A 26,707-nucleotide genomic window follows, 5' to 3' on the forward strand; every position below is an offset into this window, starting at 1 on the left:
GCTCCCCCGCGGCCAAGGCATCGGGAGGCCGCTGCCGGCCGACCGCAGCACGGAGCTCACCGCGGGGGTAAGCGGCGGCCCCGCCGGGAGCGGCGGCTCGGGAGGGGGTGGCGGAGCTCCGCTGAGAGGGAGCGGTCGTGAGGGAGCGCGGCCGGCGGCACGGGGCCCTCACGGTGGCGGCTCCGAGGCCCCGGGCCCAGCCCCGCAGCCCCCGGGCAGCCCGGAGCGGGGCAGGTCCGCAACGAGCTGAGGGGAAAAAGGAGGATTTGTCGTGGGTCCTCTGCAAAACCGGGACGGGGGAGCCGTCTTCGAGCCGGGGGGGCTCCGTACAGAGGACCCTATTTCTTTATAAACGTTTCTGTTTTCCGTCAGGGGCTTCTCTGTGAGGTTTGCTAAGTGGTGCTGCTGCTAATGAGGTTTCTTTGCAGGTTGAAGTAAAAGCTGTGATTAACAGAGGTCGTCACGCTCGGACCCGGCTCATCCCTTGCACTGGAGTCGCAGCAGCAGGTTAGGTTGCTTTTCCATTGTTAATAAACAGAAAAAGAAAAAAAAAAAAACCAACCCTAAAAGCAGGAACTTTGGTACAGCCGTCCCCTTCCACGGCTGGGTGGGTGGCAGTCCCAGACAGGGCGTCAGTGTGTGCTCAGGCTGTGGTGCCACGCTGAGGTAATAGCATATATTCCAGATAACCTCTTGGGTGAGCCAACTTCCCCACAAAACCATCAGCATGAGGCTTAATAACAGGGCTTGTGTTGTGCCTGTTGGGCTTGGATCTATTCACAGTGACCGTCTCCTGATACTGCTCCGGTAGTTTCAGCGGGACTGTTACTGTTAAGTTCTTACATGAATGGGAAAACCCGGGATGTTTCAAGTGCAATCAATTTGTCTGCTTTGTGTTAGCAGTCTTCTTTAAAGTCCCTTTCACATCTTTAGCATAACGCTAGGGAAGAAATGGAAGAAAAATGTACTGAGATGGCCGTTGTCTTTTAAAGGAAAAGGAGCTTCTTTCACATTGCATAATTTTTCCTTCAGCCCCTTTAGGAACAGTAGAGTTTGTTTCATTCCTAATTTTAGCTAGAGGGAGCTTTTACAGTTACTGGCTTTTATGGCAGTCACTGTCCTCTACAAAAATGACCATTTCTGATGGATTGTATGAGGACAGGTCGGACCAAACACACCTCCTGAAGAAGCTGGTCTTACCAGCACTGCCAGCTAGTCAGTGATACGTGTCTATGCAAAGTCTTTCCTTTTAATCCTCAAATTAAAAAAAAAAAAAAAAAAAAGTGGGGGGGGAGGGCAAGAATCAAAACCCAACCTTTAATTGTCTTTCTCTTCCTTCCCCTACAAAAAAACCAGTTCAATTAAAGGCTAATTTAAGTTTGTTTTTTTTTTTTTAAGTATTTGTTTTGTATTGCCTCTTGTTTGGTCGGAAAGGTTGTTGATGTAACTTTTATAAAAAATAATACAATAGAATAGCAGAAAAACATGTTAGGGGAGGCTTGGGCAAAAGATTTTCCATGCTGTACCTCCAGATCCCAGAAACAGTGCATCTGTGTGAGTACCTCCAGGCTCTGAAGATGTTGACACCCCAACATCTTCATATTCTCTTCACTGAGAGATACTAGCATCAGGAATTATGCTAACAGGGGTTACATTTTACTTCTGAAACTGTACTCCCAGTGGAGAGAAGTAACAGGCTTTAGACTTCATCTGCTTTGATCTCAGTTCCGTGGACAATCACGCATGGAAAGGTAGATACAGTTCTTGATTCAGCATCTCTGATGGTGTCTCGTCCTGTTCTAGGTTGATTAATTAAATGAAATAATTTACTTTTCTTCACTTTATCATTTGTTCTTATCAAACTTGGCTAAGAATATGGTGAAGGCTGCAGTGATGTTCCACTATTTATCAACTCCTGATGTCCCACATTAAAAAATATTTTCCACCTACCTATTTAAGGATATGTGCTACTTCATATCATCAGGAAAATCTGTACCAAGTATTTAAAAGTGAATCATTGACAGAATGCATGCAGAGAAGGAAGCTGTATTTTTTAGCAGCAAACTTCCTGTTAGTAAGTGGTGCAGGTGGACTACAAAAGGAGTTTTGTCCTGTATCCTCAGACTTCTAGGGATAAATAAAGGTAGTATATATTCTTTTCCTATTATCAGGAGTTCAGAGTGGTTTTAAGGTAAAGTCTATCATGTCCTGCAACTTAGAGAGTCAGTAAATGTGCATTTCCATGCTGCTGCCACACCTTTTGGACAATTTATAGTATATTTTTTTAACAAAAAAGATCTGCACAGCAGTGCCTTTTACCACCCTTTTACCACTCTCATTTCTGTAATACAGCTGGACTACTGCAGAAAACATGATCAAATCAGAAGGGAGCCTTTTTGCACTGCAAGTGATGCTTCAAAGGGATGTAAACTAAGCATGGATTTGTTGACAGTATTCTGCTCGGCTTCTGATGTTACCCCTCCAACAAGTTAGTTCTGTTCAGAATTATGTCACTGTTACTACACGCATTTTCGTTAACTATTTTCTGCCTTGTACACATGCAGCAAAGCATCTTGTTCTTTATCAGCTGCTCTAAAATACATACACTTGGGCTTAGGAAAATTCTTGACTACAAACACTAGAAATCTGAAACTAACGCTGTTTTTTTAAAGCCAGGATATGTTTATCAGTGCTCTGACTCCCTGATGTGAGAAAAAAATTACTCACTGTTTTCTTTCTAGCAGAAAATAATAGCATTTAACCTGTAGTAGTGAAATACAGCTCTTTATTACACTGCAAATTAGAACGAGTGTGCTTGTACACCAGCATAGGTTGTATGCCCTAGATCAGTTTGTGGTGCAGTAGAGAGCTGTTGGAGAACATTATATTTTATTTAGTTTTGCATTGTAATTTTATTAGTGGGTATTTGGAATCAAATGTTTTTATGATTTATTCATGGAACATGTGATTGCTTCCCAGTCCCTGGAAGTAGAGGATTCTGCAAGTTTATTACTGTTTCTGGTCATGTTAGGCTTAAGTACCCACGTGTGTGGGTAGTGATACTACTGTGCTCTCTGCCCATGGATATGTTTGTATTTTTCTTTTTACAGCAGCAGAATTTAATGTTTTACAAGACAGCGATGGCTTTTTCTCTGGAATTTGAATATGGAGGCCACAGGGACAGATGAAGTAGAAAAGATAAAATCAAAGTTTATGTCAGCATGGCACAACATGAAATACAGTAAGTGAAACAATGCACGCTAAAATCTCCATTGAATGTCTCCATTGAAACAAGTGGAACTTGTCTTGTTGATATGATCTGAATCGTGAATCAGAAACAACTAATATTAATGATCAAAAATGCAATGTAGCCCTTGAAGCCATTTTAACTTTGATATAATAAGCAGTCTGAATAAACAAACTTGTTTGGCATTCCATTTTTGAAATTGATTTGCATAATTTCATTTTTAAATGGCGTATTGCAGAAAGCAATACATGCATTATGTAAGGAACACTAAATAGCACGAGATTAGCATAGCCTTTGTACGGGGATAGTATGGAATGTTTTGCCCAGGGGTTTTATTTTTAGATGTACTCTTGAAAAAATAGGATTTGTGTGAAATACAAACACCACTGACGTATCTACTTCACACGCTTGTGTAACATACATTTCCACAGTTGGATGTCAGTAATTTGTTTAGAAAATAAGCAGATTTTCAAGTGTCCCTTTTACTAACTTGTCCTTAATCTTAATTTGTTGGCTTAATATACATAGAATAGTTTTCTGTATACTTTTTGAGTCTGAAATCTGCAATGTAATGTTGTAATGAGGCATGTTTAATCCTACAGGAAAATTAGTATTCTTCCTACATTTTTACTGGTCATGTGCAAAGCTTTGTGTGTATTATTAGAGGAGTTGGGAATCTCTCAGAATCAAACTACGCAATAATGAATTCACAATGGAGACAAAGCAACTTAAGCTCAGCTGTAGCACTTTTGTATGCTAACAATTTCTAGACAGTAGCACAATTGTATTAACATTCAGATACTCATACATGGATAACATCACTTTCAAGGCAGAACTCTTATCTGTGTTTTGTGATATTAACCTTTTTGTTATTTATGAAAGTAAGACCCAATTTTACTACATTTTCCCTATGTTTCCCTATAAGGCTTAATCAGATGCTATTAGAAATGCGTTTATGGAATGCTACAGTCACAAAATTGCATTTGTTTTGCATTTTGCATTTATTTTAGGTTGGGTATTGAAAACAAAAACTTACTTCAGTAGAAACTCTCCAGTTTTCCTGCTGGGAAAATGTTACCACTTCAAATCTGATGGTATGTACGTAGCACTTAGCTCATTACAGTCTTACCTGGCAAGAACTATACATATATATTTTTAATCATCTAGAAAGACCTTCATTAACAATTACCGAATTCAAAATGTAAATGTGAAAAACTTAAAAAATTCTTATTTAAATGTGTTGAACGTCACCACTAATGCAGTCCATCCTAACCTGCTTTATTCGTATTTTACAGTGAAGTCTTGTTCTGTAAACATCAGACCTGTAATTTACACTTTACTTCATTTACCCATCAAAATGAGATTTTCTAAAAATGCATGAATAAAATAGTGACAAGTGTACAAAGAGTCACACACCAGCACCTTTTATCATTTCTTTTGTTGTCATTTTTAGTATGCAGTTTTCTTGTCTTTTTTTTTGAATGTCTCTGTTAGACCATTTACATCTAGGTGAATTAAGCAGTTGTTTACTTGCAAGTTAGCAATTGCATTGACAGTCACTGTCTGTATTAGTCTTTTTTAAGCTGGAACATTTCTGATATATTTTCCTTTCTTGTATTTGAAGCAATTGTTAATTTTTGCAAGTTTGCCCTATCTGTCTGATAGAATACTTGTATATTTTCATTCCAGTAACAGAAATCCCATGCCAAGTTATAACTTGAATTGTGCTTTGCCTTACAGAGTCTGGTGAACTCTCTACAGATGGATCCAGTTTTGACAATATCAATACAGAGATTTCAGGAAACGTTGACGAGTTTCGTAAAGACTTCATTTCTAGAATATGGCTGACCTACAGAGAAGAATTTCCTCAGATAAAGGGGTCTGCATTAACGACAGACTGTGGTTGGGGTTGCACACTGAGAACTGGTCAAATGTTGTTGGCTCAAGGTCTTATGCTTCATTTTCTTGGTAGAGGTAAGTTACAAGGGAGGATCTGTACATTTGGTATGACAGGCATGGGTGTTTTGTCGAGTGTGTGATAGTCTTTATATGGCCAGAATCTAAAGTTCCAGCTGGTTTTGGTTCTGGACTTCCTTTCATTAATACTGGGATTGTATTGTGACAGAGTGGTGATCTAGCTGATCTACTCTTCCATTTCTGAAAAAAGGAATACCAGATTGTGTCAAAGAAAGACACTGGAAGCTCCACAGAAGCCAATTGTGAAGTCAAATACCACAAAAAATTGTGATCTGATATCTACATATTGCTGTGAGCCATGTAAATGTCCAGTTCTCTCGAATCTGACTCGTTTCTTCAACTCTGAATGTCGAACTGAGTTCCACAGCCCGTAGCTGTGGGCTATAGCAAAAGCAATGTTCTTTTATCAGTTTTTAAGTTGTACACTATTCAATTTATCCTAGTATTAATATTTTGAGTCAATAGAAGGACTTTAATACATCATTCTATGTTGAAATTTTCACTAGTTCGTTTTTTCCATTTCCCTGTGTACTTACAGAGGAACTTTCCTTTTTTTTTTTTTTTTATTGTCTGTCTGAAATTACTCTTTCAGTCACAGCTGTTTAAAGGAAGTAGCTTTAAGATGCTCGGAACACTTTGTGCTTTCAAAGGTTTCATGCCACCCCCATTCTTCTAAGCTGTGCCATGTCCTCTGTAGAGGTATTTTTGGTTCTTATGGTTAACCACCTTGTCTTTCATCCTCTTTTCCTCAATCTCTTTCATAATCTACCACATTGCCCCTTTGAAAGAATCATTCTTATCCTCTGTCACCACTGTTGTCAAAATGATCCGAGCTCTGGGCCTGAAGCCACCCAGACACATTAGTTAGAATACAATGTATTGTTTACTAAACCATTTGGTGAATCCTTAGGAATGTTTTAGTAGCAGATAGTTCTGAAAGCCTGTTTTGAAAATACTTTGTACTTAATGTGCAAGTATGATGTAAGCTGTGAACGTAGTCCCAAGACAGCTGTATCACCAAGCCTTCCTTCTTGGCAGTGTCATGACTGAACTGTCAAACTGGCTTACTGAATATTCCTGTAGGTACCTAAATCATAAAACATTCATTATTCTTTCCAACTGACTGCAAGTATCAAAACATGTAAAAATTCTTCTGCTGAGAGAACACAAATCCCTTATATATAACTTTTGTTATATATATATTTAAAAAAAAAAAAAAAAAAGATCAGAAGTCTACCTGTGAATAGGAGGATGTAACAGCTCATTCTGAAGCAACCCAAAATGAAAAAGCCCCAGGTTTATATCTTTAAAATCTATGGTTACAAAGAATTTCTTGCACTGTCCCCCATGAATCCTCATTTGGGAAGTGTTCTTGTTATTCCAGAGTGCTGGTATTTCTGTGGCAATCCAAATATGTAGAAAAGTGGAATATGTATGGTCTTTCTGGACTACTTTTCTCATTACGTAGTCTTCTGACAGCTGGTGAATTATCTTTTGCAAAGCTTTTTATGAGGTCTGGGTAGCTTTTTAAACAGATTTAAGTGTTTACGTGAAGTTTTTCATGGCTGCTTACTCTTTTCCCAGAGATGTTTTCATTATAGTTTAATGGTATTGTTTCTGTTACAAAGCAAAACTTGCCTGCAGTTACCAGCTGGAATACTCACAGTTCACTGCTGTGTGGAAGGTTCCAGATATCGCTGAGTGATGTTGTAAATAAGTTTTTATTTTAAATACTAAGGCACTGGTAAGTGTACTTTTGAAGTGCCTGTGCTCAAGACAGACTTAAATTTGAAGCTCACAAGACAGGAGTAGCAAGGGCCCTGATGCTGCTACATGGAGCACCTTGTCCTTAGGGTTTGTTCCTTGCTTGGCTGTGTCCGCCTTCCCCACTGCACTCTGGGGTGCTCCCTGCAGACCTTCAGAATGTTTTCTGGCCTCGCAGTAAGTTTGCTGTGTTTCAGAGACTTCCTCACATGCTCTATGTTGCAAATAGTAGTTCAGACTTGTGGGAGAGACTTTCAGTCATCTGACAAGTGAAACATTGCTGTTCTCTAGATGTACTGAACCACCATTATGCTATTAATAGGAACGAGGCATGTAGGATGCATTGTAAGAGAGACCTCTTGCTAGAAAAGCACTGTAGATACCGTGCTGAATAGCTAAACAAGTTTGTCTTGGAAACCAGGTAAATATAAGAATTGACAAATGTATTAATTAAAAGAATCTGTCGCATTTTCCTGCTGCTCTGCTTTGTGCCAGGAAGCAGCGTTTGTTTTACATGAGTAATTCCCCACTTTTGCCTTTTTTTAATAACTGACAGACCAAAACAATAAAAAACAGGCTTTGAAGCTTCTTGATTGACTTGAACAAAACTAAATGCTACTTAATAGCTAACTTTTGTGTTTTTAATATGCATGAGTGTTCTGTTCTGTGCCTTGTGATCGGGTATGTCTTTTATATATTAACTAAGTAACCCACTATGCCAGATAGCATAAATAGCTAATAAAATTTACTGTTAGTTGCATTTATTTTCTCCTGTCATACAGCAGAAAATAAAGCAAATTATGTTGCAGGTTTGTCCTTTGTTTACATTTTAGCAGTGATGTTTGCATCTTGGTATATAAAGTACGTATTGGTCTGAGGAACCTGGGGGGAGAAGGGAATGTGCTTTGCTGATTATACCAAAAGTTAACAGTAAGCCTAATCTGCATCTTAATGTTTCCTGCTGCAGCCTGGGTCTGGCCAGATGCGTTGGACATTGAGAATTCAGATTCTGAATCCTGGACGGCCCATACAGTTAAAAAGCTGACAGCATCGTTCGAAGCTTCGCTTACAGCTGAAAGGGAACCCAAGATCCTGTCAAACCATCATCGGGGAACACTAAGGAGAAACTGTGGCGACAATGAAATGAGAAATGAAGTTTATCATAGAAAAATAATTTCTTGGTTTGGTGACTCTCCGCTGGCAGCTTTTGGCTTACATCAGCTGATAGAATATGGAAAGAAGTCTGGAAAAATTGCTGGAGATTGGTACGGGCCTGCTGTTGTTGCACACATTTTAAGGTAAAAGTATCTTTATTCTTTGCTGTTATCGTGCCTTGCCCATTACAGGAGAAGCATTTCAAAGTGTCATGAGATTACTTGAGCTTAATTGAGCATCTAGCTGTTCATTATTGGCTTTGTAAAATGTCCATATTAGCAGCAATTCTAGAGTTTTTTTTCAGAGGCAGGAATGGAAATAGCAGTAGGCACAGGAATTAAACTCTGAGCCTCTGTTCAAATGTATTTCAGGAAAAAAACAACATTCCTGTTTTCCTGTACATTGTGCAGTAAGAGTCCCAAGGTCTCTCCCAAACCTGGGCTTTTAAGTAGAGCTCCATTTAATGAAATGTTCTAAAAACTAACCACTCTTTCAACCTTGGAACATGCATAACATTATAGATTTTTTTTTTTATACTGTAACCTGGGGGCTGTAATGTACTGATAGTGTAATGAAATGTCAGAGCTAAAATTGATGTTTTCAGCATTTCTTTGCACATATCAAATTCTTGTGAAACTGTAAATGTATGGGACTATTAATATTATAATTATATCACAGTAAAAGTAAAGGGTCTGTGACATTCAGTGTGGCTTAAAAAAAAAAGTCGAAAGTCAAATTTCTCCATACAGTGTGCCTTTATATACCATTTCTTTGAATATTACTGATTTGGGTTTTTTTATAGTCATATATACTTAGGTTCTTAGCAGATTCCAGTTTACTGAATCACTAAGAAGTCATTTAAGCAGCAGAAGTCAAAGTTCCTATGTCAATCTATGTATATGTATAGATGTTAACATATACACGTTAATCTATATGTATAGAGGGAACAATTTGATAATTAGCATCCAAACATACTTGTCCGAAGTGAAACAAATCATGAAATGCTCTGATGTATGTGTGCCTACGTGCAAATGCAGAGTGGTGTGACAGGTTAGCATTACCTATGCATTTTCTTCTATTTTTTTCCTGATAACAGAACCTGTCAGAATTCTTTTTGCTTGCTTTACGTTTCATCAGCCTGTTTACCTAATAGATAGTGGGGGGAAAATTTCGGCCCAGCATTCCATTTAACGTCAACCCACCGGCGATTTTAAACACCACCAAGGTTTCCATTCCTAGATGTCCTTTCCCCTTACAGCAGCACTAAGAACGTATAGCACTCTCATAACTCGAGAATGGCTGTGTTAAACGATTCCTCAAAATATATTGTGAAATAAAGGGATAGTGACCATTTAATGCAAGCATGTATTGGAAGTCAAAGGCTAATCTTCTATTTTGAACAGTTTAATTTCTTTACAAATGTTGTCCTTGATTGATGACCATGCTTCAGACTATCGACATATATTTTCTCTTTAGTTTTTAGGTCCATTACTCTTATTCTTTTGAGGATAGTCTAATACTGCAATTATCTCTTTGAAAGTTTTGGTGAAACCCTATAGCTTTTTATGTGCTAGATTTTATTTCAATAGACGTGGGATGCTAATTTGTGGCTAGTTATACAAATGGAGGTCAACTAAAGAGATCTATCAAGTTGAAAATAATAATTTTGTCAGCAAATTTAGCCTTTATTATATCAATACACAACTGAAAATTGCTATAAACTGAAAGAAATTAAGTAGATGAATATGAATTTCATCGTAAGTTAATGTGTGTGTGTGTGTTTGTGTTTTTTTTAACGTGTGTGTGGTTTTTCATTGTTTCTTCTAAATGGCCAGGCACTGTTATCTTTGGGGAAAAAAAAATACTGCCATATGAACTGGATCTGGGTATCCAGTGTTATTGTTTGTGTGGTTTTGTTTGTTTTTGAAAATCACCCTCCATCTGTAGTGATCTGAAATGGAAGGGGTTTTGAATTTAAAAGACAAATAAAAAGCAGAACAATTAAAAACAACCTGTTTCTAAAAATGAAATAATATGTGTTTATTTAATGTTAATTTCTCTAAAATCAGAGATGATAGTTTTGTGTTTGTACGTAGAAAAGCTGTTGAAGAAGCCAGAGACCCTGAGCTACAAGGAGTAACAGTCTATGTTGCTCAGGATTGTACAGGTAAATGTTGTGACTATGTAGATTTTTGCAAACGTTTTAGACACTCTTTATGCCTTTCACTAAGCACTCGACAATGGAGCCATAAAGGAAAAAAATAAATAAATGCAAAAATGGATCCACAAAATTGAGATTATGTAGACAAAGGGGTTCTTGGTAGAGGCAGGTGTTTGTTCTTTTGTTTGAGAATCGGGCATCACGATTTGAAAGCCTTACACGTTGCTTGTTTGGTTTCTTACTAAGATAATGAAATTCAGAATCCAGGAAGAAAACTTTTTCTTACAATCTGCCCATAATAGCTTTTTATTTGAGGAGTCTGAGGATTTAAATTAATCTTTTTTCTACTCTGTGTCAATGTTGTTTAAGTAATAAGATAGTAACAGCTTCTGTATTTTCCTAAAAATAACCATCCCAAGCAATAAGATACTTAAAATGTAGCTAACAAATCTATTCCAACTGAAATTATCTTCTCTTTTGCATCACAGGTTTCTTTAATTAGATACATACATATATATTTTTTTTAAAAACAATACTGCACCAGTCTCTTAGAATAGTAAGAAGTCATTTTTGCTTTGAGTTCAGAGATGCGAGCAGGATAGCGACCCAGAGTGTGTGGTAACCTTTCCTCTGCTGCAGCGTGGCATTTTAAATAATCAATAACAGGCAGAGGAGCTTAAAGCCCTGGATGTTCAAGAGCAGGAAGTGATGACAAGATAGAATAAACATGGGGTGAAACTTTACACTAATGACTGCAGTCTTTCAAATCTAGCACAGTGCATTACTTTAGTAGCCATGTTTAGCTGCCAGAAATTTTAGTTAAATCATAACGGATCTTGATAGGACAGGAAGGAATGGGATCTGTGTGTAATCAATCAGACTAGTTTTAAAGAGACGCTCTTTAACTGTATGCCTCAAACCAGTTTCACCTGACTTAACAATGACAATGGAAACTTAGAAAATTCTGTTTATTTTTCATTTCTTTGTCCTGGTGATGATTTTCATATCCTTTTTAATTTGGAGGGAATAAGCAGTAATACTGCATTTAATGTTTCTCACTCATTTTTCAAGGACTGCTTTGTATTAACTTCAGACAGTGAACATGAATATTAAAATCAGTTATTGTCCTTTTTTCCTTTAATGTGTTTGTTTCTGTTAGTTGTAGGTTTGCAAGTTTTAAATTACTCCTTTTAGAAGAAATTGTGAATAAATATTTATTGGCTCTCTCCTTAACCTACTCCTGCTGCATTTTCCTGGCTATGTGTCTCAGCAGCAGCTGATTATTATAAGATATTGCTGAAAATAAGGAAGCATAACACTATCTTTTATCAGAGTCGCCCAGGAGTTATATTTCAGGAGGACAGCAATATTTTCAAAGGACTACAAATAGTTTGTCAGACTTAGTGGTGTCATTTTGAAGGTGTGTCTCTGTAAAAACTAGCGGATGTGTCTTAAATATGAATATTTCTGTGTCTCTTTCCAGTCTACAGCTCAGACGTTATTGACAGACAGTGTTCTTGTACGGATTCTGAGAAAACAGACACAAAAGCTGTAATTATATTAGTTCCTGTGAGACTTGGTGGAGAGAGAACAAACACGGACTACTTAGAGTTTGTAAAGGTATGAAATGAGAGTTCAATCATTTTTCAAATCGTAGCACTAGGTGATATGAAAAGAGACTTCACGATGGTAATCTTCTACCTATTAAATGTGTGGTGGTGATTTTACAGTTGAAGGTTGTAAAGTTTGACTTTACAGATTTTAAATTTCCCTATTACAAGATCAGACATAATTGCAGAGCACATGATGTCCCTTGGTAAAGCAGTGAAAACTGTTCTGCTCCTGAAGTAGCTACCTGAAAAGACATTAATGTAGTGGCTCAAATTATAAATGGTAATTTAGCTACATATGCTGCCAGAGTTGTGCTATAAGTATCTGTCAGCGTTTTAAAATATAAATATAGCAAACACCTTAATCTGTTTCTTCTTTTCTGAAATGTCAAATGGCTTAAGGTTGTTTCTTGTCTGTTCCTACCTTTTCATTTTCTTCCCCTTAAGAGAGGGGATAGCATTTTTTGACACCTTTAGTCATTGCTTCCACTATCATTTCGCTATGTGGACAGTAGGATGAATGCTTCTAAGGACAGTGATGCAGAAGCAGTAAGCAGTCACCACAAATAAAAATGAACTGGGGGGGGGGGAGTAAAACTTGAGGAAGGTTTATGCTGTCCTTTTTTTTAGTGGAGGCTCCACTTACGGAGCTAACGCTTGATGCACAGTAACACAATGGACCATCTCCTACACCTTCAGCACAAGAATATTTACATTAGTGAGAGAGGGTTCTCTTCTCCCTGCTGCTTTGTCTTTTTCCATGATGTCATTTATCGTAGGAAATATCGTCTTTAAATTCTGTTCTAATTTTAAAAATTGCATACTTGACTGGTATTTACAAAGTCATAGAGTGACATGGGTTGGAACGGACCTTAAAAATCACCTGCATCTGGTCCACTCCCCTGCCACATGCAGGATGTCACTCACCCACCAGATCAGGTTTGTCAAGGCCCCATCCAACCTGGTCTTGAACACCTTCAGGGATGGGGCATCCACAACCTCTCTGGACAAGCTGTTCCAGTGCCTCATCACCCTCTGAGTGAAAATTTCCTCCTAATGTCTCATCTAATGTGCTCCAAGTGAGGCTGCACAAGGGCAGAGCAGAGGAGGGCAATCACCTCCCTCCTCCGCTGGCCACTTCTCTTTTGATACAGCCCAGGATGATGCGGGCTCACATCAAGCTTTAGATCCACCAGATCCCCAAGTCTCTCCTTGCAGGGCTGCTCTCGGTGAGTTTTTTCTCCCAGTCTGTCCTCATGTCTGGGATTGCCCCAGCACCCTGAACTTGGACTTCTTAAACCTCATTCGGTTCACCTGGGCCAACTTCTCCAGCTTGTCCAGGTCCCTTTGCATGGCATCCTTTTCTTCTATTGTATCAACTGCCCCACTCAGCTTGGTGTCATCTGCAAGCTTGCTGAGGGTGCACTTGATCCCACTGTCTGTGTTGATAAAGATACTACACAGCAGTGGTCCCAGACCCCTGAGGGACACCACTCATCACTGGCCTCCACCTGGACATGGAGCCATTGACCACTGCTCTCTGGGTGAGGCCTTCAAGCCAATTCCTGATCCATCACTTGTAAGCTAACAAACAGTTGCTTTTGCAACTTTCCCAAGGCTTCCTCAGCTAAAGAAAAGTGGCTCTGGTTCTTTAACGCTGCCTTTTATGATGGGTGGCAGTGGCCAGTTCTACCCTGCTTTCTTCAATTCAGCTACCAAAAGCACTCCTTATGCCAGAGTGAAATAAATTTTCATGGCCCTGGGTTGCAAAGCACAGCCACATCATCCCAGTTTGCTTAGAGGTGACTGCTGCTGCTCAGACATCAGGGCTGGGGCTGTCTCTTCCCCTTGCTTATAAAGGAGACTGTGATAAGCGGGCTTTGGATTGCTTGTATCAGTCACTCCGGTCTCTGTCTTGGCTGTTCGCTGAGCAGTGACTGAATTTCTTGGGGTCTGGCTTAAAGTTAAAAATGCAGATTTTACCATGTAGTACAAGAGGTAATTTTTACAAAGGGTTTTATATTTATGGATGAAAATTGATAAATATTTTATAATTCAGTTTCACAAGAGAATTTCCATAGATTAAACAGTTATTCATTAGTCTAAATAGCTTTGCTCTCTTCCTGTTTCACTGGCAGAGAATGTGTCCTCATGAGCTGGTTCAGCCTTTGCCTCTCATCTGCTAAACCTCCTGTAATGTTAAACCATCAAAGAACATTTTCTAAAGCAGCCCTCTCTTAACCTGTATAAACCACAGTGAAGCTGACTTTGTTAGCATCTCAGGTACAACGGTTTTTGTTATGTTACATTACTTTATCATTGTCTAAGTGGGGAAGAAATTACCTCAACAAGAAGCCTTGGTCTTATTAGAACAGGAAACATCAATCATTTTGTTGAGAGAAATGTTCCCTGTTTGGACAACGATAATGTACAGGTTATGATTTTAATGGCTGATCTCTTAGAGGAGAGGATGTGGATATGACCGCTGGCTAATGGAGAGTTCATTTTAGCTCAGGTGATTGTCTTCTGGATTGCTGTCCCACTTTGGGCCAGCCAAGATTTGTCTAGTGCCACCAGAAAGCCCCTGTGATTTACTGATGTTTAAAGGCTGCTCGGTTTTCAGAGTATTTAATGGTCTTGGGCTGCAGTTTTGTTGGAACGCTTGGGTTCAGCTTTCAGAACTGCTCGGTGTTGGCAAAATTCACCTCCCTCTGCAGCTGGTAGGATAACTCACGGAGAGCTTTGTTAAGCCAGGACTGAATGCTCACAAAAATCCTAATAAGTCCTGTGAAGAAACAGAGCCTTGTGAAAGGAAGAGCTACGTTGGAGAGAAGGGGGAAGCCTCCATACCTGCTTTCATTCCTTTGTGGGTACTTAATGCAATAAACCAGGTGAGTGAGGAACTCCCAGGTGGTGACACAGCCAGGAAAGCAAGTCTTAATGGGAAGTAGTAGTTTTACCTCAAATAGGAGGTGATTATCCTTTGTGTTTATTTGTTTATTTCCCCTTAATTAAAAATAACAAACCAAACACATAATAATGGCATCTCTCCATTGTTATAATTGTAACCAGAACCTTCACTGTAAGAAATAACGTTAATAATGCTGCTTTAAGAGCTGATATGTTTTTCTTAAAACTATTTTCAGATTAATCTTGCTATTGCTGGTTTTATTTTTTTCTCCTGATACCATATTTAGAATGAGGCATAGGGTATGAGCACGTTTGGTGGTGTGTTTTTGAGGAGGGCTTATTTGGCATTGGGGCTGGCTTAGCGAGAAACCTCTGGGTGATCGCATTATTTCACTCTAAGAATGATACATCTCGGTTTGTGTGATAGCACAGACACGCATTACAGATCCCAACTCCTTTACAACGTGAAGGGACAGAAATTCACTGGCAGCACCGGTGTGACTGTGGCCTGTGGCTCCCCCAGCTCCTGTCCTTACTAGCTCCTAGCTGCAGCAGCCAGGAGAGTGTATTCCTTCCTCTGCACCCCCAGACAAAAATGATTCTGGGATTTCATCCCACCTCTCTTTACACCCCCATAGATGTATTTGTGATGCATCTTTCTCAAAGAGGCGAGCTACTGGTGGCTCCAATTCCCTATCTTCATGGTCAGAACATCATAACATTGATGGGCTTTTCTGTTCTCTCTCTCTCCCTTTGATCTCATTCTTTGGGCTGCTGTTTTTAGGGCTGTATCTTGTAATTATTGTTTCTTGAACGGCATTTCTCCCTGTGGATGTAAAAATTCATACCCTACTCCAGACAAACTTAGACATTTGAATGCAAAAAGAGGAGAACCTTCAAGACCCCAGAATGTAAACATACATAAACTCTGAAAATCTGAATATTTTGATATCTTTTGACTATGCAACCTGCGCTCAACTGTTATGACATTGTGTTTTGTCTCCTCCCCCAAAATAATACTGCCAATTCTCTCAATGTTCGAGCATATCGGGGAAAAAAAGAGAATTTCTCAGTCTCTCTGGAATGTCTGGTGGCAGGCTTTCACTGTGGTCAGTTGCAAGCTTATAAAATTGAGTAAATTCACAGAAAATCTGGAAGTCAACTGCATTTTTATTTATTTTTTTTTTTTAAAGGAAAAAAGGGAAAAATAATGCCTAAAACAGTAAAATAAGAGCAGATTTTAATTTAGTTTAACATTTTTTTTCTGTTTAACACTGTTCTAATTATTTAATGTTTTGCTTGTAGGGAATTTTAAGCCTTGAGTATTGTGTCGGTATCATTGGTGGCAAGCCCAAGCAGTCATATTACTTTGCTGGATTTCAAGGTTAGTGTTTTAATGTTAATGTCTCTTCAATATTTTGCTTTAGGAGTTAGGATGTTAATATAGGACCAGTGGGAAATAGCATGATTAAAATAGCAAAATGAGTACCTTATTAATTCATCATATCTACCAAAGTCCAGTCATTTGTCATTTACCTCATACAATAATTGGATTCTGTAAAATGTACATTTAATTTCCCATGTTGCATAAACAAGGCATAATTTATCCATTTCACCAAACTTCAGGAGCCTTTGCTGTTACTGTCTGGCAGTTCTTATTTACATATTTACTTTTTACTAGTTTAAGTGGTGTTAGTTGATGCCTAAATGACAAGCAATAAATTCTTCCTGTCAGGCTGAAGCAGCACAATGCATTTTTCATATGCAAACTCCAGAATATAATTGTGTGTTTGTAAAAGTAATTTTATCACCAAAAATTAAATGACAGTCTCATCACTTTATAAAAATTCTGCTTATACAAGCATATTTGATTATGCAAAAGTTAATCTGTCCTGCAAAAACCTATGCTTCAGTCAATGAATATCAGCCTGGCAAGCAGTTACTCGCTGGCGTTTTTTTCAGCTTTTCTGCATAGAAATTGGATTGTAAGCAGTGTAATAATAAGGTGTTTTTTGAATTACTTGTCTTCTGTTTTGTCCTTGTAGATGACAGTTTGATTTACATGGATCCTCATTACTGCCAATCTTTTGTAGATGTCAGCATAAAGGATTTCCCTCTTGAGGTAGTATGGATATAGACCTGGCACTGTTTTCTTCCCATATGAATCAAACACTAATTATTTAGAGATGTTCTAGCTAGCTGCATCTTTATGGTTTTACAGTTACATGTTATTTATCAAAGTTCTGCCCTTCTTTATAGGCCTATAATCAACAAAAATGACCAGAGGTTAAAATTCAATATAAGATTTTAATTTTTATTACATTAACACTTTTCTGTTTCTTTTCAATGACCGGAAAACCTCAAAACTAAATATCAGTTTACTTATGTATTTTTCTATCAGAGAAAATAGACGATACTTGGAGATCTTAAATGTGATTTAGTTGGATTTGTATTGGGTTAGTTTATCTTTTTGGTCATGTTTTTATAAATTATTGTAATTTCAAGTTGCAGTGGACATTATTGAGAGAATTACTGAAGTGCTCAATAGTAGGTGTCTGTAGTCAGTTTGGAACCAGAGTTTATATAGGCGTGTCTGATAACTATTTATCCAGGAATTGTTAATATTTCTGAACTGGAGTAGATGGATATTTTAAATGTAATTTTTGCTTCTCACTACTTTGCAGGTCACTTTCATAGCTTCCTACAAGTGAAATTACTGAGGCTTAGCAGTGAGGTTTGTCATTGACTAGATGAACAATACTCAACTCTTCTCAACTGTTTCTTTTAACAAGTTTTATTATTATTTTTACTCCAGCAATCTTTATAGAATAGTTGTTTCCTAGAAACTGACAGGTCTGAAAACATAGGTGCTAGGTTTGTTCTTACTTTCCCTTTCTCTGGGTGCATCAAGGTGTAATGAATTTGTCCTTTCAGGCTATGCGTACTAGTTAAAAATCATGCTTTTTAATTATTATTTATTTATTTACAGTAGTGTTTTCCCTTTTAACTTCTTTCCAAATAATTTGCATTGAGAATAGATGGAGTTTAACAGAGGTTATTAAAGGACTCTATTTATTAGCACCATGGGAAAACATTATCAGTTACAGAACGGAGTGCTCAGTAGCCACAGAGCTCACAGTAAAAGCACTCACTGCCATCCATACAGACTCTCCTTTTTGACATTGGTGTGGTCAAGTTCTGCATGAACTTCCAGGCACCTCGGAGCAACCCTTCATTAAGTGCAAAAACATCCACTGCTTAGGACAGCATCAACTGTGCTGGAGCAGAGTTGGTTATTAGTAGTGATTCCTCATGCCACGGTGTTCTGCAAAGTTAAGTACTCCTAAACGTAGAAACAGAGCTTCAGAAAAAAACATGTTGCATTTCAATAAGGAAGAGGAATATGGATTTATGTCCACCACCCCTGAAATATGAGTTACTTAATGTAGGTTTCTTGCAAGTTTGCAGTAAAGTCTTGTAAAGAGTGGAAGTCACAGCTCAAGAATGGGGTAGGTGGTCTTAAACTGACAGGTTACACTTAGAAGGAAAGTCAAATGGTATGTAATCAAGTTCTACATCGTCATGGCTTCTGTTTGTATAGCAGCTAAGAGTTACCTTAAACTGAGAGAGCAGTGGAGGGAAAATCAGTGTTCCTGTATGTTGCTATCATGAAAAGAAAGAACTGTTAACAAACCACTTTCAAGGAGGTAATATTTTGAAGTTGATCACAACACCTTAATCAAAATACCATCCCGAAATATCTAGGAAAAGTGATTACATATATCAAAGGGCTTATACAGGGCTAATGTTAAATCCTAGGGCTGACTGAAAGCAAACATTAACATAGATTTCAGTATTTATGCTTAACAAGATGCCTTAATTGGCATGACATGATGTAGAAGTCTTAAGGTTCTCTAGGAAATTGGAAGGTTCTGATTTAAAAAAAAAAAAAAAGTTGCTATTTTAGATTCAGCAAAATGAATCAGAAAATATCGTAGGCAGAAACTTTAATTCTTTTCAGAGATACCTTTGAATTTACCCCTTTGAGGTATTTGGAAGAAGGGTTGTCGAGAGTCCCAGTTCTCTACTTATTTTGCTACTGCATTGTGGCAGCAGCCAGAGATTATAACCAAGATCTTTGCCCCTTTATGCTAATAACTGTTGTAAAATACGGTGCCTTCTCTGAAGATTTTACAGTTTAATTGGGTAAGCCAGACAAAAGGTGGGAAGAGCACGGAGATGTAGAGCTGAAGTGAATTCCTTAAGGTCACGCTGGAGCTCAGTGGGCAAGCTACAAAAAGTACACATCTCTTTGGCTTCTGTTCCCATGACTAATCCTCCAGATTATGCTGCAGGCTGGCATTAATATGAATTTCCAAATAATAAGGTTTTAAAATGTATTTTGAAGGTACACAAGCTGCCAGCTTGGCTTGATCGCATCCTAATGCTTTTCTGCAGACGGAAAATATATTGCAATTTAATGCTTAGTGCATTTAATAGTATTATATCTTTGTCCAGAAATGTCAAAAGTAAACAGAAATTGCTTTCTTAGTGTGGATAGTTGCTTGTTAGATTTATCTGTGGGGAGTATTTTCAAAATTGACAAATTGTCCAGAATAAGTTGGAAATCAATCCACTCTGTATTGGCTTCCAGAATCCATTTGTTTGGAGGAGTGGAAAAAAAAAAAAAGAAAAAAGCCTCTCCACTTCTTTTGTTGTACAGTGATTGGTGTAGCATTAAGAACACTGCCCTGAGTGGTGCAGCACAAGTGTAGTGGGAATCTTGTTGCAATGTGATGTGTAAGGTGGAATTCAATTTGCACTTTTGAGGACTTAGGAATGAATATTCAGCCTGCAATTTCTGCAGAGAAAGTCTGAACAGAATTAGGAAAAAAAAATATAAAAATCAGTCTTGTATAAATATTATTTCTAATCTTTGCTTAGATTTTATTTTTTTTAGCAGAGGTTTAATACAAATACCTCTCAGGTTTGTAATCACAAGCTAAGAGCAATACCCTTCAGCAGGTGAAACTCCTGCACTGCCAGATACTCTCCGGGTAGGGAACAAGTGCTGTCGTCTTCTGCAGATTGACTTTTCTGATGAGCAAAAAAAAAAAAAAAAAGAATTAAAGATTGAATGGGTTCTAGCCTACAGTACAGACTGCTTGATATTGCTGTGGTCAAATCAGATAGCAGCCGAGGAAAGGTGGTGGTGCTGGGGCTGTGGCAGCGAGCTGCCCTGGCCCCACGCTGTGCCAGGAGCTGCCGACACGCTGCACACATGGAGACGGGGAAGGAAGCAGCACGGAGCAGTCCCCGGGGAATATCGATCGCCGTGGGAAGTGCAGGAAAAATAAAATCTGTATTTTAGCACGGGGGTGTCTCCGTCACGGAGCGGTGCCGACCCGGCGTGTTAGCGTTTGTTTGTGGTGCTGAGCAGCCGTGGCAGCAGCGCTGGTGGTGCAGCGGGCTGGAGGAGCTGCTGGCCCTGCCTGCTGGCTGCAGAACCGCCGGGACTGCCTCGCAGGGGGTGGCTTCCACCTAGGCAATAATTGCAGATGATGAGCTTCACCAAAGCTACAATCCCTCTAATAAACGAACGCACATCATAATGATGGTAAAGCACACGTTTGTTATCTTTTCTCTCAGGAACTGTGAATGAGAGTGGAGGGAAGACTGTTTTGTTGGTTTTGTTTTTTTTGTTTTTTTTTTCCTTTTACACCACGGCTGCTGATAGCGTCAGTTCACAGCACTGTCAGAGCATAATTTGTCATGGAAAGAGATTCCACATTAGGGAGAAAAATATTTATAAAGCAGGGCATGCTTTTGTTTTTCATACTTCTGGGCTTCTGTAATACAGTTTTGCTTTTGTGTGTGCGTTTTTTAACCCGTTTAATTCACTCAAGGAAAATAGATGAGGTTGGTTTATCCCATTATGCCTCTTTTATAGAGGCTGGGGGAGGGAAAGGGGCAATGGGCGGTGGTAGTAAAGCAGTAATTGTAAGATAGTGCAAAAGCTGTTACAAATTCAATTTGCAGAAGAGCATTCACCTCCTCTGCCTTGGGAATATTCATACAGGGCTGCTTGGAGCGGCGGACCTCTGACAGATTTCAAACTAACGTGGTGCTACGTGCAAGTTTGGTGAATGCAGCACAAACAGCAAGAGGCTTTCCACGTGTGGAGAGTCAAATTTCCAGAATCTCTTTGGGTGGGGGTTGGAAGAAGCAACTTCAGGGGCATGTGCTGGGGTTTAATGCAAGTGACAGAGCGGGTTGGGATGTCAAAGCTGTCGGTTAAAGAAAAAGGAAAAAGTAAATGCGTTGCTCTGTGCCGTTCTCAACCTTAATCCATTTCCTGTTTTTTAATCTTGCAAATTGCAGTCATTCCACTGTCCGTCTCCCAAAAAGATGTCATTCAAAAAAATGGATCCGAGCTGTACGATAGGATTTTATTGTAGAACTGTGCAGGACTTTGAGAAGGCTTCTGAAGAAATTACCAAGGTAGGTGTCGAAGTTGCAAAATCGATTGCTCAGCCAGAACAGCATGTGTGCGCTCTGTAGGGGTAAGGGCAGAGGATCAGCGCAGCTTTACTAAATACCAGTAATTCTTTTCTTGATATTTATTGCTGAATTTATAAGCGTGAGAAATCCAGATTGTTTTTCGTTTTGTCTGTTTTTACCAATACATAAAAGCTGGGCAGAACCGAGCTGCGTGTTGCGAGGCTGTCGCTAACGGAGCAAAGTGAAGGGCTCCAAACAAAGCCGGAGCCGGGCAGCCAGGATGGCACATGGCAGCTCCACGAGGTGGCACTATTGAAGTGAAAATCCTTCTGCAGCCACCCTGCCGAGGTGCTGGAATTACCCGGTACCTGATGAGGAATTTTTAAAAGGCAATAAATCCCTTGGGAAGATTTTTTTTTTTTTTTTTTTAATGAAAGTATTTGATCAAGCCAAAATTGTATATTATTTCTTGTTAGCATAAGTGCTTTTTCTGATTGCATTTCAATGTAAAGCAGTGTGCTCATGATTGGGTAACAATGTTTGGAAGTCAGCGGAGCGGGTATCACCCAGTAAATCTGTCTGATCGTGTCCTTCCACTTGAAAAATACAGGTATAGGTTTACTTAGGTTCAAATCTAATTGACTTCTTTTTTCTTGATTATCCCATATATGAATATTTGAAGTACAGATTTATTAATATATTAACTGTGGTAGCCAATAACCATGCTTTGTGATTTAAAAAAGGTCTGTGAAAGACTCAGTGGCAGTGAAGATATTTGCGATGCTAATATTCAAACCATATTACTTAGCATAAGTATGCAAGAATTAATGTTTGTGCAATATTTTGAGTGTCCTGTTAAGCAGCGTTAGTATTATAGCTAAAGCAGGATTTTAAACTTCTTACCGGGTATAAGGTTTAGTAGGTTTTGACTGATGTTGAAGTTTTTTTTTTGGTTCTCATACAGAGAGGTAAAAATTTAATTACAAAATCACCTGCATTAGAAGTTCTCTCTCTCTTTTTTTTTTTCCCCCCCCCCCACTTTTCTTTTGAATTTGGGCTGAAGTACATTTCTTCCCCTAATAATCTGTTGTGAAAATGGCCAGGTCTGATTGAAGTCTTTGAACTACTCTCCTAGCACTTCAGATAGAAGTTCTTTAATGTTGATGACATTATCTTGTATCAACGTATAACACAGTTTCATAGCAGAGGAAAGTTTGGATACAAATACCACGCGAAAAACATCCTATGATCTTTCAGTTTGTCCTTCACATCCTTTGTTTTTTCCTGCTCTCCTCCATTATTTTTCCCTTTGTTTGCAATTTGAGTGCTCTAACTCGGCACTATTAGCACAGCGTACTCTCACTGTATAGGCCAAACTAGCAAATTCAGATTCCTGCTGCTTTTGTGGGTTATAAGAGGTGGGAGGAAAGATTTTGCTTTTATTGTGTGAGGATAAACCTGATGAGCCATTTATTCAGTGATAGAGAAATTTGAAATCAAGGGCCCAAATAGAGTGAATGGTGAAAATCCATCCAAATTGCATTCTGTACTTGCTAGTTAGGTAGGTGTTAGTAAGCAGTTTAATAATACTTAGAATTAAATAGTCAGTAGATTTATTTCCAGCATGAATACCCAGCAGGCACAGCCACTCCTGCCTGGCTTCTTGGCTCCACGTGGCACATCCAGGAGGTCAGCAAGAAGCTCCAGTCCTGCACAGCACCAGGGAAGGAAGCTTCTGCCTCTCCCTGGCTGCAGCCTCTGCTGCTGCTTTACTGCATTACCTGACTGATACCAGCCTTGCCTTTCTGCTAACGCAATGAATCATTCCCTTACCACAATTCATGGCTGCAAATTAATAATCCACTTGGGCCAAACTGCACTTCACTGTTTGTAGCCCAGGTTCTAAGCAGAAAGAGAAACTTCTCTGAAGAACTGAATTGACTGTGTATTGAGCTTGGATGCAGCTCAGTACAAAAATGAATTATTGCAGTGGCAACAGTGTGAGTCCTGTTTAACCCTGAAATCCTAAAAAAAATATTGATGTTTTATTAAATAAGCTGTAGAAATCATCACAGTGTTACCTAAAAAGCTTGCAAGTGAAACAGATCTGCCCAATGGCATTCTTAATTAGAGAATTATTATACTAAGTTATGGCCCAGGGTCCAACACTTGGTTACTTTGAATTACGTAGGATATCCCCAGCAAAACTGAGAGCAGAAACCATGTTTCTAAAGTTTGTTCACTGGCTTTGCCTAGGGTAATTTCAGCTGTAATGTAAATGTCATAGATCTGTATTCTTAATTTTTGCACTGATATTATGAACCAGTCTCATCCATGGAGCTTCAGAACTGCTGGGTGTGAAGTACTCTTAAAAATCTGGACTTCTGGATGGAAAATGCCCTCTGTGGTGCCTTCTCAAAGTCATAAAGGACATAGCTTTGGACAATTTACTTTTTATAAAATAAATGAAACTTAGTAGGTAAAATCAGGTATTTATTACCTGTGATCACTGAGTGAGATGTAGCTTGATAATCATTGTAGTAACCTTAACCAAGATCCACTCAGCTCCTGCTTGTCGGGCTAGTTGATGTATTTAGTATTTCATCGCCTCCCTGGGTAACTGGAGAGCGATGTTCCTGGCACGGTAAGAAGGGCGCTTTGGGGAAGTTGAAAAGACAGCAGCAGCGTTGCTGCAGATGTGTTGCTGTCCTCAGCTGGAGGGACCGTCTTTATAGGTGCTCTCCGTGAACGTATGGCTTCCCTGAGATGCGGTATTTGGGTAAGTTTTCTGTTGCAGATTTGCAGTTAGGAGCTGGCCAGCCATCCAGCTCCTAAGAGTAGTCCAGCCGTCCACTTCACAGACCTTCATATGACTCCAAATTTCGGTTCTTCCTAACCCAGCTTGTATTCAACCCCTAGAAATGAGAGGCTTTGCATCCACTTACCTAGTTGTGCAAGACTCAGAAACACTTTGTTTCCAGACCAGCATTTTTCCTTTCTTCCACAAATACTTGTTACTATTATTTGCTTTTGCTTGTTACTGTGTGTACGTCTTTTCTGTATCTCCTTCCCCTTTTCCCAGGTTTCACATCAAAATAACCAAATGCAGTTAAAGTAGGCTAGAGTAAAGGGGAAAATTTCAGACCACAGTAAAAATCAAGGAATCTGAGTGATTTTTTTTTTTCTTTCCAGCCTCCCGATTATGTCTTTAAAAATAGGTCCTACTCTTTAAAGATTTTTTTTGCTGCTTTACATTAAGTGTTTCTCCTTAAAACAATGTTTAGAGGCTTTAGTTCCACACGGCGGTTACCTGTAGGCTAGTATAGTTCTGCATGTCACTGCATTGTTATCTACCGAGTGTTTTTTCAAAGCAGGTAAGAAATAGATGAATAAAATCAGTGAACAGTTGTCAAAACAGCCTGAAAAGTGGAAATGACTGTCAGTATTTGGAGGATTAGTATCTGCTACTAAATGTAGCTGGTGTGGTGGTGGTTGTTCAAGTATTTATCGTTTCCTACTATCCTCATCCTGTATGCTCAATTCTCTTATTTATAAATATAGATTTTTGGTGCCCTAGTTATCACGGCCTGTTACCATTGTCAATGTATTTTTAACCACGTGCTCTTGTTTGGCTTATTTAAGTATATATATTTATGCTTTTATTCAGTGTTGACTATTGTACATACTGATACTACACCAAAAATATCTCTTGGGTTGTTTAAGGGCTCCAGAATTCGTACCTGTGTCTGAGGAGAGTGTTACGGGCATTAACTGTTTTATAGATAAATATATTTTAATCTTACAAGATCTCAAGCTGCACTGAAGCAATCTGCGTTCTGTATGTAGAGGTGATCTGAACGAACAAGTTGCAGGGTTACTCATAAAATTGTGAATGAAGCTATTCACTGTCTGAAGGAAAAGAAATAGAAGTAGATGTTTGTTTCAAAGGAGGAGGAGATGTTTAGATTGTGCAATGCTTTTGTTTTAATATGATAATGAAAATAAAAAATGCATTTTTCATTTTACAGTCATAATTACATCAATATTGCTGCTTACTGTATTTCTTCAAATCCAGTTTAACACTTTATCTGGTATGTGTTCTACATTGTAGATGCTGAAATCTTCATCTAAGGAGAAATACCCCTTGTTTACTTTTGTAAAGGGTCATTCTAGAGACTATGACTTTGCTTCCAGTCCACTCTGTGAAGAAAATGACCTTTTCTCCGAGGATGAAAAGAAAAGATTAAAAAGATTTAGTACAGAGGAGTTTGTCTTGCTTTAAGGACATTTTACACTAGATTATTGGCAGCTGTCCAGGAGAACACTTGTCTTTTTTTTTTTTTTTTTTTTTTTTTTTAATAATAATAATAGTGTCCTTCTCTTCCAGAAAGGCTAGCTGTGCTGAAATTGGTCTATTTTCATAAAGATGATAATGTTTTATATGTTAATAGTCTTTAAAATGTCATTTATAAATGTACTTACTAATTATTTTTGTTCACTACTAGTTGGATGAGTGTAATGTCGCATCGTGCTAGTGAAGATAGATGGCATTGTTTAGAGGCAGGTGTGCTGAAATGTGCCTGCCTCCTGGTCTTGCCCTCGGAAAAAGCTGGGCTGGCCGTAAGCCTGAACGTGATCCTAGGGTTGTTTCGGTCCGGGACAAATCCTGAGCAGAGGCTGTCAAATACGTGTTGGTTTTATGTCATGGGCACATATCCGTGGGTTTTGAGACCATCTTATTTCTGTTTGTAAGCAAAATTTGAGGAATTCTTGTTGTAAGGGTAGAACTCTAACCTGTTTCACTTCCTAAGCCCAAATAATAATTAATGTGGTAATTGCAACATACCTCTCTTCCACTGCGCTGCCCAGGATGTAAGTTTGATATATCAGAAGTAATTGCCAGTTGCAATACTGATATAATTATATAGGCTGAATTGTGAGTTAAGATACTATTTAGCAGTATGATTTTATAATGGTGTCTCATTAAGCCAGCTTTGGAACCTTAATTTGAGGAGTGAAGATAAAGTATTACCTTGCCCCACAATTTTTAAAGGTTATACTATTAAATTAACTGCAACCAATCAAAGCAGCTAAAAACAATTATTAGAAAGGAGTGGTGTTTGTTTCCTGTTTCAGCTATTATAATGTTGAGGCTTCTTTCCTACTAGCGCAGCTTTTAGATCAAAGCAAATGGGGTCTGGATGTTTAAAGTTTTGGGGTGTGAATTATTTTTTTGATATGTTATTACTGTACAAATGATTACTTGATGGTGTGTGTTCTCAAACTGCAAAGAACTGTACATAAATAGTTCCGTGTTTTAACAAATACAATATTTAAACTATGTATTAACACTGCTTGGAAAATAAAAGGTGTGAAAACATT

At 38.6% G+C, this 26,707-nt stretch overlaps 1 protein-coding gene across 2 annotated transcripts; it reads left to right on the plus strand.

Annotated features, from left to right (window-relative positions):
- On the plus strand, positions 1-26,707 carry ATG4C (autophagy related 4C cysteine peptidase). 2 transcript variants are annotated; one of them, XM_082765929.1, is made up of 13 exons: positions 1-67; positions 429-507; positions 2,353-2,488; positions 3,111-3,241; positions 4,258-4,341; positions 4,988-5,221; positions 7,956-8,286; positions 10,240-10,310; positions 11,788-11,924; positions 16,130-16,208; positions 16,870-16,946; positions 21,206-21,325; positions 25,437-26,707. In XM_082765929.1, exons 4-13 carry the CDS (start codon positions 3,166-3,168, stop codon positions 25,605-25,607), a joined length of 1,380 nt encoding a protein of 459 aa, XP_082622055.1. In that variant the 5' UTR covers positions 1-67; positions 429-507; positions 2,353-2,488; positions 3,111-3,165; the 3' UTR covers positions 25,608-26,707. The 2 variants fall into 2 exon arrangements, with proteins under 2 accessions (XP_082622055.1, XP_082622054.1); XM_082765928.1 differs by lacking the exon at positions 2,353-2,488.

This window comes from Aythya marila, assembly GCF_965140915.1.
Source record: "Aythya marila genome assembly, chromosome: 8".
NCBI lineage: Eukaryota > Metazoa > Chordata > Aves > Anseriformes > Anatidae > Aythya > Aythya marila.

Bases quoted from the DNA above. Each gene is read 5' to 3' on its own strand.
- ATG4C (XM_082765929.1), top strand. From the start codon at position 3,166: ATGGAGGCCACAGGGACAGATGAAGTAGAAAAGATAAAATCAAAGTTT. The intron at 3,242-4,257 runs GTAAGTGAAACA...CATTTATTTTAG, and splicing joins ATGGCACAACATGAAATACA to GTTGGGTATTGAAAACAAAA. The intron at 21,326-25,436 runs GTAGGTGTCGAA...TCTACATTGTAG, and splicing joins CTTCTGAAGAAATTACCAAG to ATGCTGAAATCTTCATCTAA.